The sequence below is a fragment of the Phodopus roborovskii genome, unplaced genomic scaffold, assembly GCF_943737965.1.
Source record: "Phodopus roborovskii unplaced genomic scaffold, PHOROB, whole genome shotgun sequence".
In the NCBI taxonomy this organism is placed as follows: Eukaryota; Metazoa; Chordata; class Mammalia; order Rodentia; family Cricetidae; genus Phodopus; species Phodopus roborovskii.
Genome location: NW_026125264.1, coordinates 1,075,718 through 1,095,588, shown reverse-complemented (window position 1 = coordinate 1,095,588; position 19,871 = coordinate 1,075,718). Strand labels below are relative to the sequence as shown.

Here is a 19,871-nt window from a genome sequence, read left to right as displayed (position 1 = left end):
TCTGCATGTATGCCTGCAGGCCAGAGGAGGGCACCAGATCTCATTTCAGATGGTTGTGAGCCACTATGTGATTGCTGGGAACTGAAATCTGGACCTTTGGAAGAGCAAGCAGTGCTCTTAACCACTGAGCCATCTCTCCAGCCCTGGCATTTCTTTATGGTTTATTGTCCTCCTTGAAACAGACGCTCTATGAAAGTTAATGGCTTAGTGGTCTAAAAGCCTCAGTTGGGCTGAGAAACTCTAGGGAGGAAAGCTGACTTGCCTGTGCTGTCAGTAGAACCCCCACCCCCAAAAAATCTTTTGAATAACTTTCCTCAGGTAGACTCTGCTATGTGGGCTTAGCCATGTGTAAGAGAAGACACTCCAATGGTCTGAAGGTGGGGCAGAGACCTGGGAAAATGACTGAAGCAATAACTTGCAAGTCTCAGTTGACTGAGCAGGGCCGCATGGTCTAGGAAAACAGGTTGGACCAGTTCTGCCCTACCCCCACGTCCCACCTGGCGGGGAGGAAGGAATGGAGGCCTCCAACGCAGGTGCTCCCAACCCCCACAGCTTCAAACCCCTTGTCCAGGTTCTCAGGGTCCTGTACAATTTGAATCACAGAGGTTGTAGGGTCTGCACTCATGATTAAGGGTCTGACATTCTATACGGGCATTTGGGGTACATTTGAAAGCCCTAGCCCTGGGACAGGTGACCAAAGACCAAAGTCCTTGTCCTTTGTACAGCCACAAAAAATACACTGTGTTTGGGAGGAAAAATCCCCTTCCAAGGTCTCACTGGGGCAAGACTCCCAGATTATCCCTACCTCTGTCCTTTCATTAATTCCTTTAACAAATACTTTCCTAGCTTTGAAGATAACATCATAAACACAATGATTTGTACGATCCTTTGTGGAGACAAAAAAAAAAAAAAAAAAAAAAACACACACACACATACACACAATAAATGAAATGAATACATCAATTATGTGGTTTGTTGTAAAGCAGAAAAGAATAAAAAGAGGAGGGTGTGGAGTGAGGTGCCTGGAGGAAGAGGGCTGGGAGAAGGGAGGATCCTCTCTCTCTCTCTCTCTCTCTCTCTCTCTGAACTCAGGGCTTGGCAGCAAGTGCCTTTACCTACTTCCACACCCACCAGTGCCTTCTCTGCATTTCTTGGCTCGGCCTTTCTGCACCTTCAAAGCCAGGAGGAACATCTTGCATTCCAATCCTCCTTGTTGTGATTACACCAAGTCCAACTGGATAATCCAGAATATCCTCTTCCTCTCAAAGACCTTTGAGGACATTCTGGGGATAGGACATAGGTATCTTTGGAAAGTTATTGTGTGACACACTTCAGGGGGTTACTGCAACAGTTCAAGTAAGATGATGGTGACCCAGCCAGCATGGAGTGACAGCAGTGAGAGGGGGGACAAGTGCTGGGGTTCTGGGTATACTCTGAGGGTTAAGCCATCAGGATGTTCTAAAGCATTGAAAATACATTAATTCCACAGATTGAGAATAAGACAGCAAGCTTTAATTAAATATTGGCCGGGTGGTTGGGCTCTGGCCAGGTCCATACCTAGGCTCCTGGGAAATGGCCCGTGTCACTGTTTGAAGTGACTTAAGAAGTAAAACCCATAATTCATTGCATTTCCCATCAGGTCCAATCAAGGACAAGCATACATCCTGACATACCTCCAGCCTACATCCAATCAGGGGCAAGCATATATCCTGATGTGTTTCCTGCCAGTGAACCTCCCTCCCACAGGAGATCAAGCACTTCTGGTGCAGATGGGTCAAACAAACAAGTGAAAAACATGTGGCTTGTTATCTCCCATAAACAATATTTCAGGAACTGTTTGTCCTTGAGCAAGAGGCTTGAAGGTCACAGACATTTTTGTTTCATGTATCTCTCAGGCATAGTATTAAAACGTAAAATGTAGCTTTGGCTCTCACACATGGACTTTCCTTCCATCTACCTGGACTTGGATGCAGACCCTCCCTTCTGTGAGAAAGAGTAGGTGTCTCTAGGTAAAGGGAGTGATCACTGGAGCCTGTGTGCCTCCTCCAATGTGTTGTCACTGTTAGTATTCAGGCATCTATATTGGCCTGTCCTTGGGGTTCTGAAAGGATACTCCCTCAGCTGCAGCCACAAAGAGCACCACCTGTGCACATTCACTACCTTCCCTTTGAAAAGGGCCCTGCCACTTCCAATCTCTCTCTCTTCCTTTCTCCCTTCCTCCTTCTGTGTGTGTCTCTCCTCTTTCCCCCTCTCTCTGTTTCTCCTCCTCTGCTGCTCCTGTCCCCAGAGGCTGATCTCCCTCTCCCTTCTCTCCTCCTCCCTTTTCCCATTCACTTTCCCCCAATTAAAAAAAAACACCTTACCCAAGCTCTGTTGCATGGTGTCTTTCTCTCACATGAGCTGCTTTTTAAAATTACAACAGTCACTTGGTTTACTCAGACTCAACTGAACCCACCATTGTCTCAAGGCGAGGCCCAATCCAGCCTATATCTCCTGCTCACCCACCTCTGGTTGGGTCTGTCTCCTTTCCCGTTGCTGAATTTGTTCAGATCTCACTATGTAGCCCTGTGTGACCTAGAACTGGACACAGAGACTGGGCTGGCCTCAAACTCATAGAAATCCACCTCTGCCTCCTCAGTACTGGGACTGAAGATGTAAACTAGCATGCCTGGCATAAATAAATACTTTTAGATATAAAAGAAAATGATTTGTAGGGAGTGGGGATTTAGCTCAATAGGAGAGTGCTTTCCCAGCACATGAAAGGCCTGAAAAAGAAAAAGAAAGGAAAAAGATATTCAGCAGGGCATGGTGGTTTGTGTCTGTAACCCAGCACTTGAGAGAGAAAGGCACAAAGACTGCCCTGAGTTTTTGTGCCTAGCTTCTTTCATTCAAGGTCAAGGTAACACATGTGTTTATCGTTTTCACATGGTTTCAACACTTTTGTCTGTCTGTTTTTTTGGTTTGAAGATAGGTTTAAAGCCTGTGTAGTCCCCTCCCCCAAGTCCTGGAACTCACAGAGATCCATCTGCCTCTGCCTCCCCAGTGCTGGGATTAAAGACGTAGGCTACCACTGCCTGGCTCTTTCTTTCCATAATATTTATTTATTTACTATGTATACCGTGTTCTGCCTGCACACTAGGAGAGGGCACCAGACCTCATTATAGATGGTTGTGAGCCACCATTTGGTTGTTGGGAATTGAAATCAGGACCTCTGGAAGAACAGCCAGTACGCTCAACCCCTGAAGCATCTCTCTAGCACAAAAGGATATTTACCAGTTATTATATAAAGTATTTCCCAATTCCGGACCTTAAGCTACATATCTCACCGAAGGGGAGCATCATGTGTCTCCATGACTCTAGTCCTTCATTAAGCATTGTGTGCACTACACAAATAATACAAGGTATCCTGTAATCAAGGTCATGGGATAGCACCCTCAGTAAAACATTGTTCTCTGCATGGAATCCTGAGGGTCAAAGTACTTCTAAGAAGCATCTGTTTATTCCAGTCTGTATCCCATACAGTGATTTTGCTAAATTCCTACAGAGTACAGGTGACATGTTTTTCATCTTACATGATTAATGAAGTTTTTGTTCCCCAATAAGCCTCTCTGCTGATGCAGCAATCCAAATCAGACTAAATCAAACAGAATTAGAAAAAGTCCAGGTTTAATGGATGCAACGCTCCCAGGTGATTTTCCAGACCCCCCCCCCCCAGAGGGGAGACTGAAAAGAAAGACCGGAAAACCACAAATCTATTTGTGGGAGTGGTCTTGAGCATCTCTGGGGGAAGGTCATCATTTGGTGGGCTTCTGGAGATGGCCGGGTTTGGAGAGATATGAGTGAAGGGGATTTGAGGTGGAACTTCCACCAGAACATTCCAGACTCTTTGGGTACATGGATGCCAGAGGCTGGGGTGAAACTTCCACCAGAACATCTAATACTAAAATCATCCCAATATCCCATATACATTTACAGCTAAGTAACTTGTTGCAGATCAACAGAGCATAAGCATAAGGGACAGAAAGTGTTCCTTCACAGACAATGCCCTTGCTTGCTAGCAGGGTATATACCATGGCTACAAAGAATCAATCATTCTAATGTTTATCTAGAAAGTTAATTTTTGTTTGTTTGTTGAGACAGGGTTTCTCTGTGTGTAGCTTTGGAGCCTATCCTGGAACTGTCTTTGTAGACTAGGCTGGCCTTGAACTCACAAAGATCTGTCTATCTCTGCCTCCCCAGTGCTGGGATTAAAGGTGTTCTCCACCATGCCCAACAACATTTTTTAAAACAAATTCTTTTCTTGTAAGAGCATTTTGCCTGCATGTATTTGTACTTCATGTGTGTCTGGTGTCTGTGGAGGTCAGAAGAGGGCACTGGATCTCCTGGAACTGGAGTTATAGTTGCAACCCATCACATGGGTGTTGGGAACTGAGCCTGGCAAGCAGCAAGTGCTACAGCCCCGTTTTTCACGTAGCTTTTTAATGAGGTAATAGTAACTGATCAAAGTTTTAAAAGGACCTGCACTTACCCCACAGGCCAGAACAATTAAGCCCAGGCCTTCTGGTATTTAATCAATATACACTGTGAGTCTTGCCATGGCGGTTAAATCCTCAGGCAAGATGGCAGCTAACCCATGTGTTACCATGATGCATTTCACATCCTAAGCAGACACCATGACTTGATCTTAGCGTTTTTTCTTCTTCTTGAGATTGAGAATTATGCTATGAAGGCTAAGCTGGCCTGGAACTTGTGGTCTCCTATGTTAGTCTTCCAAAGGCCACACAATAGACAGGCACACTGCACCTGGATCTTAGCACCTTTTTAAAAACAGAGCCAGGGTAGGTTCAAAATTATTCTTCGGTGGCCAATGTCAATTGTATGGGAACAGCACTCAAGTTAAATTTGAGTTTTCTGCTGTGCTTTTCCCCCAAGATGACTTCGTGGAGTCCTAGGGTCTCATTTGGGGTTGCTATTGCTGTGATGAAACAGCCTGACTAGAAAGCAAGATGGGGAGGAAAGGGTTTATTTAGCTTACACTTCCACATCCGTTCATCATCTAAGGAAGTCAGGGCAGAAACTCAAACAGGGCAGGAATCAATGCAGAGACCATGGAAGGATGCTGCTTACTGGCTTGCTCTTTCTTCATGGCTTGCTCAACCTGCTTTCTTTTTAAATAATTTACTTATTTTTATTTGCATTGGTGTTTTGCCTGCATGCATGTCTGTGTAACGGTGTCAGATCTTGGAGTTACAGTTGTGAGCTGCCATGTCGGTGCTAAGAATTGAACTCGGGTCCTTTGGAAGAGCTGAGACATCTCTCCAGACCCTCAACCTGCTTTCTTAAAGAACCAAGGACAACCACCCCAGGGTGACCCCACCCACAATGGGATGGGCCCTCTCCCATCAATCACCAATTAAGAAAATGTTCTACAGGCTTGCCTATAGCCCAGCCTTAACTGAGCCTTTTTTTAACTGAGGTTCCTTCCTCAGTTGACATAAGCTTGTTAGGACACACTCAGGACACAAGGAGTCTGCTGTCAGCCAGTTTAGCTCAACAGCAGTGTGAGACTGGTGATTAAGATTTGTGGCATCTACACCAGTGGTGATGGCATGCACCTTTAATTCCAGCACTTGGGAGGCAGAGGTAGGCAGATTTCTGTGAGTTCGAGACCAGTCTGGTCCTACAGAGTGAGTTCCAGGACAGCCAGGACTGTTAAACACACACACACACACACACACACACACACACACACACAAAAAAAAAAAAAAAAAAAAAACTCTGTCTGGAAAAACCAATCTTCCTGTTCCTGTTCATAGGTTTTGAAGGCCTGGATCAAAACTGGCAAATGTTTTTCTCTGAGTGCTGAGGAGCAGCATGTCTGAGGTAAGCGAGGGGCAGATTTGAATGGGTTGTGCCCTGATGTTAGACAGATGGGTTCTTTTTTTTTTTTTTTTTTTAACTTTGATAAAACATTGCAAATTTTCAATTAGAGAACAGATATAACTGTGACTCATGTTTCATAATTCATGGTGCCATAAAATATAGCCCTTTCAGACAAAGTTTAGGTTCTGTGTATACCAGCTTAGCTTTGAACTTGTTACATAGCTGAGAATGACCTTGGACTCCAGATCTCAAGGTGGTGAGAACAGGATGTATGCCCCCACACCTGGCCCTTATGCCAACTTTGAAAGTGCTAGGGTCTCCTTCTGGTTCAGTAACAACTGATGATTAGAATCCCTAGAACATGCAAACACAAGAGGCTTTAGGCAGAGGCAGGAGGATCACATGTTTGAAAACAGCTTGGGCTACATAAGGAGACCTGTCTTACAACAAAACAGACATTGTCACAGGTCCTCTTAAAAGTGAGTGAGATTTAATCTATTTATTTATTTTAACTCTAAAGGAACTCACACTATAGCCCAGGATGGGCTGCATGAAGTGCCACGTCGTTTAAAATACACATTTTTGTTTGAGTGCCTGAAGTATGCTGTGTGCGGGCCCTTTGTATTTCCTATCCCACTTTCAAGAGGACCTGTGACAGGAAGAAGTACCTGCCCAAGTGAGTATTCAAGTCTGATGTGAAGTTTTGCAATTGAACCCCACTGCCAAGGTGGAAGTCTCTTAGGTTTCGGGAAATTTGTTAGGTTGAGTAAAGGATAGAAAGACTACCTACCCAAGTAGAGACGACCAACTGGGCTGGTTAATTAAGTTAGTTGGTTAGTTTCCAGAGCTTGATTCACTTACCCATAAAAAAGGAACAGCAGGAGGGACAGGCTGGCACACACCTTTAATCCCAGTACTCCAGAAGCAGAGACAAGATCAAGAATTCAAGGCCTGCGTCTGCTACATACACAGGGAGTTCAAGGCCAGCCTAGGCTACATGAAACCCTGGAACAGCATTATCTGTCACGAACTGATTATGAAAATCAAATATGATCATGTGCTTTGGGGGCTGGTAATTAAAGTCAGGCCTCTACCACTACGAATCCCTGTCTTTGTAATAGTTATTTCTCTCCTTGTTCTTCCGCCTCTAAGGAACACATTCCAAGGAGACTACGTCTTCCAGCATGCCACCTCGCCCTTTGACCTCGGCGCGACTAAAAAGGTGCGCCGTCGTACGCCACGAGCCGGAAGACTCGGACTCCCGGCATGCAGCGCACGGTCCTCCCTTAGACTCGAGGGGCTGTGGGCGCGTGGTGTTCTGGGAGCTGTAGTCAGCGGCGCGTTGCCCTGACGCCGGCCGGGCCCGGGCGTGGGGGCCTGTGGGAGGTTGCGCGGCCGGGCCCAGCTGCGGGGCGGAGGTGGAGGCGAGGCCTGCGGCTGCGGGGAGCGGCGGGGCCGGGAGCGGGCGCCGGAGCCGAGCCGAGCCGGAGCAGGCGCCGGGGGCCGGCGCGGCGAGCAGCAACCATGTCGGTGTTGGGGAAGCTGTTCGGGACTGGAGGGGGTAAGGGGAGCAAGGGCGGCCCGACCCCCCAGGAGGCCATCCAGCGGCTTCGGGACACAGAGGAGATGCTAAGCAAGAAGCAAGAGTTCCTGGAGAAGAAGATCGAACAGGAGCTGACGGCTGCCAAGAAGCACGGCACCAAAAACAAGCGCGGTGAGGCGTCCCCGACCCCATCAGACTCCACTGCCTCTCCTAAGGTTCCCCAGGCCCGGACTCCACTTTGTCTGACTCGTTTCGGGGTCTCCTTCAACCCTGGAACTCTTTGCTAGACTTCTTTCGGTGCCTCTCCTGGCCCGGGACCCCTTTCCGCCAGATTGCTGTGTCTCCTTGAGCAGGCTCGCGTCCACCATCAGACTCCCTTCAAACTCTTCCCTCCCCTATCAGGCCTTTCTTGACCCAGATCTCACAGCGCTCTAACTCCGTGCTCAGTCTGTACCACTCTGTTTTACTGTGTTCTTCTCCCTTTGCCCTCAACCACCTCCCCAGCCGCTTCCTCTACCTCCACTTTGGCTTATTTCTTTCCCTCAACCTATCATTATGTGGCTCTCGGTTCACTTCTGCTCTCCTCTGAGCCCTTGGTGGAGTCTGAACCATCTTCGGACTCTGACTCAGGAGTCTTCTTGAAAAACCTCCTTTATGGAGAGAAAAGAGGATTGGGGAGTGAAGAGACCCGCTGGTACCCACACTATTCACTTGTGAAATTGAACAAGTTTGAGACCTCAGTTTTGGCATCCACTAGTTAGGATCTGACCGCTGTGAGGCCCAGGATGTCACTAGCCCTATGATTCTCATTTGGTTGGTTGCCTCATATCCAGGCCTTCTTGGAACTTCCGTATTGTAAGCCTTACCCCATGTGACTCACCACTTTCCTGTCCTTTGCTGAACGAGAAACAAGGAGATTGGTCCAGCTCAGTCCCGATGTTGATTGCTACTTGATGGCATACTTCCTGTTGTGAGTCTAAGAACGTGCCTTGTAGTTTTCTTAAGGGAAACAAATGTGAAAATGCTTTAGTGCTGTAAAGAATGTCTGCTTTTTGTAGAAGCAATGTGAGCATGAATCATAGCGTGGAGTTGTTCCTTTGAAAGTGGGCCAAAGGTGAGAGGGGTTTAGAAGTCATACAGACAATTATTGAACTCAAGGTCACCAAGGAAGTTTGTTCTGGGGTCCTGAACTAGTGGATTTGCCCCCCTCAAAAGGATTAATATTACCCAGCACATAGTAGGAACTAAACTAACATTGTAAACATCTGCTTGGTGTTTTCCCAGATCCTGCTGGGCAGTGGTGGCACATGATTTTAATCCCAGGACTCGGGAGGCAGAGGCAGGCAGGTCTCTGTGAGTTCTGGTCCACGGAGCAAGTTCCAGGGCAGGCTCCAAAGCTACACAGAGAAACCCTGTCTTGAAAAACCAAACCAACCAAACAAAAAAAGATGGTCCGTCTTGAGGATGCTCCTTGCTAATAGCAAATATTTTGGAACTTCTGGGCACCCAGTGCATGCAGTCATATTCATAGAGATGGTGGGGGCAGGCAAGACCAGAAGTGAAGAAGCTAGCCATTTAGGAGATGTCAGTGATGCGCATTAAACAAGGAAAAGTTGGTCATAGTGAGTAGGAGCCGTGCTATTTTGGTAGGATGGTCAAGGATAGATAGCCTCTTTGAAAAAGTAAAGTTTGAACTGAGTCTTTTCCAAGGAACCAGCTTTCGGGGACTTTTTCCTGCCTGGAAGAACAGCATAGGGATGGCTGGAAAGTTGTCAAGGTTGAAGAAATTGAAAGACCTCTGTCTGGAATGTAGAGATTGAGGGGAGGGTAGACTAAATAAAAGGAGGGGGTGGGCCTTGAATGGCTGACAGTTTGGATTTTAAGTGGATGGAAAGCTTTTGAAAGGTAGTTTGGAAGCATGCCCTAATCATTGGTAAGAGTTTTAAGCATCTGGCTGCTCTCTGGAGAGTGGGAGGGGCATCCATCTGTAGACTGGACACCAGTTGTAGCTGTGGAGAAGGAGAAGGAGGCTGTGTTCGTTAATCAGCTCTTTTCTCTGACAACTCTGCCTTAATCAAGGTCCTCTTTCACCAGCGGTAATTAGTCATGGTTTTTGCCGATCTGCATGTTGGAAAGCTTGCCTCTTCACAGTGGAGTGGAGGAGGGTGTCATTGTATATCCTCTCCCATCCCACAGGCCTCCAAGCACAACATCTGTCTTATGGTAAGAGGTCAGTAACTCAGGTCTCTTGGTCTAGGGCTAGCTTAGTTTCTGCAGTTGTAGAGCTGACTGAATTTGCTTTCAAGACGCTTGTAGAGAAAGCTGACACACTGTGGAGAAGTGACCTCAGCTGTAACAACTTTGTTCAAAGTGATGTCTGTCTTTTTGAGTTTGCCTGTGAGGGTACAAGTTCTCTTCTTTTTATTGTCCTAAGGTATAATAGTTGTGTTCTTGTCCTAGCACCTAATCTGCTTCGTCAGAGGCTGCTGTGAGGTTTTACCATTACCACACGCATACCACTTATTTACTGACCCACGGATGTCGGGACTCTGAGCATCAAATATGAGAAAACACTGCCTGTCTTCATGGGAGAAGTCGGGATTGAAAATAGAGGAGTGGGAAGGGCCAGGGGTAATTTTAGAAGTTAGTGGTGAAGCGTGTTTAAATGGTTGAGGTTACAAGGGGGAGGTTCTTGTGTGGAGGGAGGGAAGGGAGGAGGCTTTGGGGAGGAAGGAGAATGAGGTGGGTCATCAAGGGTTTAGTGTGTTCAGGAGCAGTGTACCTTTGGAGAGTGACTTCTAGCATTTGGATCTTGCCCTGGATATGTTGAAGTGCTGTTGGTGGGAGTTCCAGGACAGGGCTCCAAAGCTACACAGAGAAACTCTGTCCTGGGGTGGGGTTGGGGGTCGTGCATTAGGATCTTACAGATCAGGGTTTAAGCTGTTGTAGCTTCCTTACTGACTAGTTATTTGCCTGGGCAGGTTACTCTGCCTCCCGTTCCTCTATAAATCTGAGTCCTATCAACAGGACAAGCTAAGGTATGTTGTGTATGCAAAGTTAGCACAGAGCTTGCCATATGGTAAAAGATCAATAACTGCTCAACATTAACATTATCGCACTGATACCAAAGACTGTTAAGGAGAGTTAGAAGAGGCTTGGTGGTTTGGTGGGATTATTGGAGATAGTGGGATGCAGACATTCCCAGGCTTTCAGCTGGGGCAGCTGGGTGCACGGTGATACACTAATAAGTCAGGAGATGAGTGGCATGTTGTAGTACAGTCCTTTGAAGTTTGTGAAATGCTTTTTCATGAGTGTTACAGCGTCTACTGAAACTATGGCTCCGTAGGTAGGATTTTACAGAAATGGTCACTGCTCTATGCCTAGCAGTGTCTGGCTTACGGTTAATGCTCAGTAGATATTTAGTTATGAGTATTTATTTATTTATTTTGGTTTTTTCAAGACAGTGTTTCTTTGTATCAACAGCTCTGGCTATCCTGGAACTCACTTTATAGACCAGGCTGGCCTTGAACTCACAGAGATCCGCTTGCCTCTGCCTCCCAAGTGCTGGAATCAAAGGTGTGTGCCTCTACCACCCGGTGAATGAGTATTTATTATATGACTAAAACCAGTCTTGCGTCTGGAGAGGTGGCTCAGTTGGTAAAGTACCTGCCATACAAGCATGAGGACCTGAGTTCAGATCCCCAGCACCCATGTAAAGGGCCTCATCAGTATGCCCAGCTGCAACCCCAGTGCTGGGGTAAGGCAGAGACAGGCAGACTCCTCAGCTTCATGACCAGCCAGTCTTTCTAATGTTATAGCTTCAGGTTCAGTGAGAGATCTTGTCTCAAAATATAAGGTGGAAAATAATAGAAGCTATTTAACTTTGACCTTTCAGTCTTGACCTTTAGCCTTCATATGCATGTACACATACACATAATCATACAATCATACACAGGCACACATGAAAAGTATGATTGGTATGTTTTTTTGTTTTTGTTTTTATTTTGTTTTTAATTCCCAGTGAAAAGGGAGTAAAATGAGGCTTATGAAGTGATACGTCTCAACTCAGAGACGTGTTCCAGTGATCAGGGGGCATCATATGACTGATTCTGTGATTGTCAGAGGCTTCATCATGGCTGGCATTGTCCCTGCACTCAGTACATACCCCATTTATGCAAGGTGTGGGATGAGATGGGAGAAAGTGAGAAAGCACCAAATTCTGCCCACAGAATATGTGTCCAAATTCAGAAGCTGTCTTGGTGGCGTACACATTATAAAGATGGCACACTGCCCCTTGGAAGAAAACATGGAAGCCAGGTTGGATTATCTGCACTGTGTCCCTGGCAGTGGCTCCAGTCAGATGAGAGCAAAATTTGGGTCACATGTTTTTTCCAGTTTCTTTTCCCTTCCATTAGTCATATATTCATTCTCATGTTCTCATCCTGGTTTGCCTGCTCAGTGCTAAGAATATAGACATGGCAGGACATAGGCCCTGCCACCCAGGAGACTTCAGTTTATCTTCACTTGTGAAATATTTCTACCTGGCTAAGGGGAGGATTTCCTAAGATGTGTATGAAACAACAAGATATATGGCACTTGCCTGATAGTTACCACTGATCAGATTTATATGGGTTAATTATTAATAGAAACCAGCTTCAGATCGAGACCTATCAACAAGAACCATCCAAACTATCCCTGGGCACCTCTGTAGCCAGTACTCTGTTAGTTTCCCAAGAAGGGTGATTGTATGTCTCAGATTCTCTTCTTGTTCCTCCCTTTCTCCCGCTTCTTTTCTCAACACTCCCCTCCCCCATTTTGTCTTTGTTGTCCTGGAACTTGCTCTATAGACCAGGCTGGCCTCGAACTCAGAGACCCCCCCTCCCCCTCCCCGCCTCCCAAGTGCTGGGATTAAGGGCATGTGTTACCACCACCTGGCTCCCAAACCTTTTAAAAAGAGATGTGTTTACTTATTGTTCATGTGTACATGTGTGTTCCTGTGTGTTTTTGTGCACTGCATGTGTGCATGTGCTCTGGGAGGCTCTAGAACTGGAGTTACAGGAAGTTGTAGGCTGCCTGATGTGGCTATTAGGGGAACCACACCCAGGTCCTCTGTGAGAGCAAGCACCCTTAAGCAATGAGTTCTCTCTCCAGCCTTTCTTCACTTTAAAATTAAATTGTTGTTATTTTTATGATTATTACTATTGTTATTATCATTTGGGGGCACTCAGGGCACAGCACACATGTAAGAGGTCAGAAGACAACCTTCAGAACTTGGTTCTCTGCCTCTACTTTTCTGTGGGTTCTGGGGCTGAAACTCATGTCATCGGGTTTGTATAGCAAGCACCATCTGAGACATCTTGCCAGCTCCTTGTTTTATTTTTTTTTTTTAAGGGGAGTCTAGGGGCAGTGAGGGATTGGGACTTGCTATGTAAAACCCAGGCTACCTTTGAGCTTATGACCCCTTGCCTCAGCCTCCTGAGTGCAGGGATTCTGAGTTATGGTAGCGCCACACCTTTATTTTTCTAGAGTCTCTTGATGGAGTTGGTTCTCTCCTCCCACCTCGTTAGTGGGGCTGGGGTGGACTCAGGTCCCTGGTTTCCAGGCAAGGGCCCTTTCACCTGTTGAGCCAACTTACTGCCCCAGTTTCTTTTCTTTTTATGGCATGGTAGCTAATTAAGGAAGTATCCACCTTAGGTAGTTCAGATTTTCTCTTGTCTTATTTTAATAAAGAGGAAGAGAGTTTGTAGGAAGGGCCTTATTTTAGTTTACACACAATTGTGTAAGATTAAGCAATGGAGACTGGTGGTCACACGTGTCGCTACATTTCTGTAGTTCATGGAAGCAATCAGTTCATTTACTGTTAGGTTCTGTTGAGGATGTTACGGGAAGTACATCTTCATTAAGTTCTGCTTATTGCTGAGACCAGGGTAGCACCCTCACGGTTAATAAAGTCACCTTTTGGTTCTTGGTATCAAGATAGGGTTTCTCTGTGTAGCCCTGGCTGTCCTGGAACTCACAGAGATCCTACTGCCTCTGTCTCCCAAGTCCTGGGGTCAAAGGCATAGGCCACCAACTCCTGACTCAAATCACAGTATCTTAATAGTGTGTGCTCACCAGCTGGTCTGTGTCTCAGAGGCCCTTGGATGGAAAACTTGAAGCCCACCCAGAAGCTAAGCAGTGGGAATTTCCCTTGGTGACATTGTTTGAGGACATAGTTTTATTTATTTTTTAGGACAGATGGGGTGTCAGAGCAGCCCTATGTGTCAACTGTTTAAACATACTGGTGTCTTTGATTCAAATGAAAAAAAAAAAAACAAAAATCTTTTTTTTTTTTTTTTTGGTAAGAAGTTTACCAAAAACATGTGTGCATGTTTGGGAACTTTTGTATATGTGGAGGCCAGGGGTCAACCTGGAGTGTCATCCCTCAGGAGGCATCTACCTTGTTTTATGAGACAGGGTCTTCCACTTGGACCTGGACTGGCTGGCCTACATGTAAGCCTCAAGGGTTCTCTTTCAGATCTCTAGCGATAGAGTTACAAATACACTTCACCACTCCGAGCTTTACATGTGGGTGCTGGGACTAACTCAGGCCTCGTGCAAGCATAGTAAGCACATGACTGGGTTCGTGATCTGTACAGCCTAGGGGTGAGTGTGTGTGTGTGTGGGGGGGGTGTGGAGAGAGAGGGAGAGACAGACAGATAGGCCAGCCTTGAACTTAAAAGATATGTCTGCCTCATGAGTGCTGGTACTAAAAGAACATTCCACCACCTACTGTTTTCTAAAAGAGAAAGAGCTTAATATAATGGTCTCGTTCCACCTGTGATCCCAGCGCTTGGGCAATGAAAGCAGAAGTTTCCAGCTAGCTTTAGTGAGACTGCCTTAAAAAAAAGTGTAGAACACAGAGAGAAAGAATATTCAAAAACAGCTTTAGTGCTCTCTCTCTCTCTCTCTCTCTCTCTCTCTCTCTCTGTCTCTCTCTCTCTGTGTGTGTGTGTGTGTGTGTGTGTGTGTGTGTGTACACGTACACGTGCGTTCGTTTGTGCTCAGTTCATTGATCCCAGCACTCAGGCTGAAATAGGAGGATTTCCATGAGTTTGAAGCCAGCCTGGACTACATAGCCTGTTCAGGGCTAGCCTGAACTAAATCAACAAACGCTTTAGGTTAGTCATTGTTAGTCATTGAGGATGGATGACTATATATAGGTTAGTCATTGAGGATGGATGATTATATTTAGAAGGAAAATCTGAGCACATCAAGAAGAAACAGCAGTCTTAGCCAGCATCTAAGGCAGTGCGCTCAAGTCAGCAGCATCTATTGTGCTCCTTGTAGAAGTCCACATAGTAGTGTAGGTGGACTATCCCTGGTTTCAGCTTTCCCTCTTAGCATCAGTGCCTTGGAGCTTACTCACCCTGAGTCTCTTCCTTGTAAAAAGGGAATACTGTGTCTTCCTTCAAAACAAGTCAACATGTGTTTCCTCCCTTGGTTTTCCACTCACAGTCTTCAGCCCAGTAAGGGTGTAAAGATACAACTCTGCCTTCTCCTTTCTATGGGGATTCATAACTCAGCAAGGACAGCACACGAGTGACTATAAGAAGTGTCAGAGGAAAACAACAGGAAGAGATGACTCTCCTCTGGACTTGGCTCCTTCATTTCACCCAGCCACCCATCCAGGGCCCAGATTCCCTTTGCTGCATTCCTGCATTCCTACGAGCGATTAGCCTCCCATTGAACTGCCCCACCCCCTGCCGACAGGATTTGCTTTAGGATCTCTGGCCTATGTTACAGTTTATTCTGTCTTGGACAGCTCTGCCTGTAAGATTAGTTTCCTACCCAGGCTTAGAGCTGTCTTCCTGAAGGCTTACATTGGATCAGGTTGGATGGTCCCTTGTGGAGAAACAGTCTGGGTGGGGTTAGAGAGCTTGGGGTCCGACATTAGACAACTGTGAACTGGAAAATGGGGAGTGGGGTTGGCACCCCCAGGAGAACAAGTCTGAACTCGACTATGGCTGATGGAGAAATTTGGTGCTTTGGTTTCAAGTCTGCACTTCTTGAGGACAGACAGATGTTTCTGTTCCTTTTGTTACCCTTTGTAGGTTTTCACCCATTTAGTGGTGAGTGCCGCTGAATACTCAATATTCCAGCAGAAATCTGAACAGCATAGCTCAGAACATGCAGGGTCATGCCATTTGCTTAGGGATTTAGTACAAGCTCTTAAGCCAGGTAATCACCAAGTCAGATCTTCCTCTCCTCAAAAAACGTACGTGTGTGTGTGTGTGTGTGTGTGTGTGTGTGTGTGTGTGTGTGTGTGTGTGTGTGATATGTTGTACCATTGAGCTAAATCCCTAGTTCCCACCCAGCCCTTTAAGGAGTCTTAGCTAAAGGTTGGATGATTGAAATTACCATGAGTACCTGGCTGGCTTGATTGTCCCATAGCTGGTATTTCCAGCTCTACTCCTCCCTCTTCCTTGTAGGACAAAGGAAAGCTGCACATCTATTTGGTTGTGATCTTTAAATTAAAAGATTGGTGATATGGGTTAGTGGCGATGGTGCTAAGTTTGCAGTCAGAAGACCTAGGTTCACAATCTGCCTTTGCCTCTGCCTCTTGGAACTCAGGAATCTTGCCCAAGTTTCCTTATCTTTATGAGCATTGGCTTCTTCAATTGCAGAATTCAGAATACAGTATTTGCTTGGTGTTTGATGTGGCCTGTAGGAACATCTGGGGGATTGTTAGAAATACATACGTATCTGGGCAGTGAAGGTGCACACTTTTAAACCCAGCACTTGGAAGGCAGAGGTGGGTGGGTCTCTTGAGTTTGAGGCCAGCCTGGTCTATACAGTGAATTCCAGGACAGCCAGAGCTGTTACACAGAGAAATCCTGTCTCCAAAAAGCAAAAACAAAACAAAACAAAACAAAACAAAAAAACAGACACAGTAGCCACATCCTGAATTTCTAAAGCAGAACTGTTGTTTTTATGGAATTCCTATGTAGTTTGTGTATTTCTTGAAGTTTGAGGGGTGTGTGTACCCACATGTGTGCACGCACCATAATGCTTGTATGGGGGTCAGAGGACAACTTTTCGGAGTCAGTTTTCCCTCTGCATGTTGAGGCTGGATCTCCCTGGTTTCTGTGCTTCCCTGTGTGCTTGCATCCTGCAGGCTAGCAGCCTTGCGACTTCTGGTTATTGTGTTGTCTCCACCTGCTATGGGATTATAGGTATTTACTACTGGCTGACAAGCGTTTTTACCCACAAACTATCTTGCTTGCCTTGTGGGAATTTTTGATGGTATTTGTTTTTGAGATAGGGTCTCACTTTGTAGCCTAGGCTGACTTCAAATAATGATTTTTCTGTTTCAGCCTTCCAAGTGCTGGGATTACTGATTTGTGCAACCATGTCTAGAAAGTTTGAGGGATTTCAAAACCAATTTGGATATCATACATTTGAGACTGCACTCTTGTAACTCAGCTGGCTTTGAACTTTGCTTCTACCTCCCAAATGCTGGGGTTACAGACATGCACCTCCTTGGCCCAGTGTCATTCCAAGACTTGTTGATGTGAATACTTCATAGATAGATGCCTGTGTTTAATTTCAAGGTCTCTATTTTCAAGTGCTAAGGATCAAACCTCATGACTTATGTATGTTAGCCAAACACCCCACCACTGAGCCACACTCTTAGCCCTGTTTGTAGTTGGAATTTTCTTTGGGCTGGCAACCAGTTTTCAAATAAAGACACAGAGACCTATTAATTATGAATTCTCAGCTTGACCTTAGGCTTGTCCCACTAGCTCTTTAAACTTAATTTAATCAATTTTTATTCATCTATGTTTTTTCTCAGGGCTTGTGTACCTTTCATACTATATGTCCTACTTTCTTGCTTCTTCCACATCTGTCTGGCATCTCCCTGGTGTCTCTTTTTCTTTCTCCTTTAGCCTAAATTTCTCTTCCTACTTACTCTCCCTTCTCAGAAATCCTGCCTTTACCTCCTACCTTGCTTTTGGCCATTCTGCTTTTTATTCAACCAATCAAATACCTTAGGCATGCAAGGTAAAACAGCAACACATCTTTACATAATTAAACAAATGCAACAAACACATCTTTATGTAGTTAAACAAATGCAATGCATCTTTGCATAGTTAAATAATCTGAAATACTTGTTTGTTTATTTGCTAGTTTATTTTTGAACTCCTGGTCCATCTGTCCCTACTTCTGGGATTCTAGGATGACCTACACCTGATTTATAGGTGATGAGGATTAAACCCCAGCCTTGTGCACTACTCAAGCACTCTACCAACTGAGTACATTCCTAGCCCAAAAGGTCTATTTTCTTTCTTTTCCCCCTTCTGTGCTAGGTATTAAAACTCACGTCCTCTAAGCTGCATCCCCAGTTTTATGAGCTCTTTGAGATAGGGTTCACTACATTGTCTAGATTACCTTGAACTTGTGATCCTCAAGTTCCAGAAGACCTGGGATTACAGGTCTTTACCATTGGTTCTGCTAATGTTCATCTTAAAAAGAAAGCAGCTGGGAACTGGTTCCACTCCTATACGTGATAAGTAAGCATGTTTTAGTGGGAGAGGTGTGCTGATACTGTCCTAATTGTTAGGCAGGTTGCAGGCAGCAGTTAGGTTCCTGAGGAGTTTAAAATCTACTTGAAGTGGTAAACAGATAGTCAGGGTACAGGATGATCTGTTCTAGAAGCATCTTCAGAAGTATTTGGCACTGGGCATTGTGGCAGTGTCCAGTACTTGGGAGGCAGAGGCAGGTGGATCTCTCTGACTTTGAGGACAGTTAGAGCTGTTAACAGAGAAATCCTGTCCCAAAAAAAAACAAAATTAAAAAAATAAAACCCCAAACAAACAAAAAGAAACACTTGGTAGTGCAGTGGCAGAAGCTAAAATAAAAGGAGAGGGGAGAAAACTTTAAATTTATGTTTTATTGGATAGTTATTATGGAGACTGATGGAATTTTAGAAAGGAATGCGTTTTAATTTACTTGGAATTAGTAGATTCTTATATATATATGTATATTCATATGTATGACTTATTTTTATATGTATGGGTGTTTTGCCTGCATGTGTGTCTGTGCATGTGTACAGTGTTCATGGAAACTAGAAGAGGGTATTAGAACCTCTAAAACCGGAGTTTCAGATGGTTGTGAACCATTATGTGAGTACTGGGAACTGAACCCAGGTCCTCTGCAACACGCACACTCAATTACTGCATCATCTCCCCAGCCCCAGTTTAAAAAAAGAAAAAGTTTAGGAAGAAAACAATGGAAGTGTATGCTGTATTTTGTGGTGTATGTGTGAGTGTGTGTGTGTGTGTGTGTGTGTGTGAGAGAGAGAGAGAGAGAGAGAGAGAGAGAGAGAGAGAGAGAGAGAGAGAGCTCAAATTCTGACTGTCCTGTATTAAAGGTGTGTGCCACCACCACCCAGCTTATGTGCTGTGTTTTTTAAAAGCTGTGTCTGAATCAGAAGTATTAGTGATGGAGAGGATGTAAGATTGGATCAGTGTTTAACTCTATTTGGTAATAAAATAATTAACACTGGGATCTATGTTAAGGTGTTGTTTGTTGTGATGATTAATTTGCTTCATTAATTCAGTTAGATCAATTAATAACAGTTGTTTTGCTTCCTGTAAAAGGAAGTAGGAACGAAGAACCCTAGGAATGGATTCTTTACTATTGTCTATGTATAGCCCTGCTGCTCTTCTTGTTCAGGCCCAGAGAGGAAGGGCTCTTTAGACAGGCTGCCTATAAGATGTTTGCTTGAGACCTCACACTAAAGTGAGAAATGTGATCATAGGACTTGGAGATGACTGGCAAGGCTGACATTTAAAAAAAAAAAAAAATGTTTTTTTTGTGTGCATCTTCTTGCCTGCCACATGTGTGGGTGTCATAGAGGCCAGGAGAGGGAGTCAGACGCTCTGGAGCAGGTAGTATAGGCAATTGTGATCTGAAATGTGTGCTAGTCAATGCACTGGGATCCTCTGGTAGAGCAGAAAGTGCTCTTAGCCACTGAGCTCTCCAGCCCCAGGGCTGACTTTTAAAAGCAAAATGATTGCTAAATGTAGTTTTTTCTTTATTTCTTTTGTTTGTTTTGAGATAAGCTTTCTCTGTGTAGCCCTGGCTGACCTGGAACTTGCTCTGTAGATCAGGCTTGCCTTGAACTCACAGAGATCCACCTGCCACTGCCTCTGAGTGTTGGGATTGCTACTTTCTTAATTTTTTTTTCAGGTGGGCCTGTTGCTTCTACCTCTTTGGAGCACTTTCCTCATTAGAATTTGCAGATAGATAGCTCATTTTCATTGGCTGCTTGACAAGTCGGGACATCAAGTTGCAATGCTGTTGATAGCTGATAATTTTCTGTGATCATGTCTTAGCACTGGTACCAGTCTGCCTGCTGTTCACCCTGTTGTTGCTAGGGAAAATGCCATCCATGCATTTT

At 45.1% G+C, this 19,871-nt stretch overlaps 1 protein-coding gene across 1 annotated transcript in view; it reads left to right on the top strand.

Annotated features, from left to right (window-relative positions):
- Nucleotides 1–7,259: 7,259 nt before the first annotated feature.
- The window catches only part of Chmp4b (charged multivesicular body protein 4B), a 35,698-nt gene continuing 23,086 nt past the window's right edge, over nucleotides 7,260–19,871 (top strand). The window contains exon 1 of the mRNA XM_051192652.1: nucleotides 7,260–7,597. Coding sequence (XP_051048609.1) covers nucleotides 7,408–7,597 — 190 coding nt within the window. The 5' untranslated portion in view covers nucleotides 7,260–7,407. The remainder of the gene's footprint in view (nucleotides 7,598–19,871) is intronic.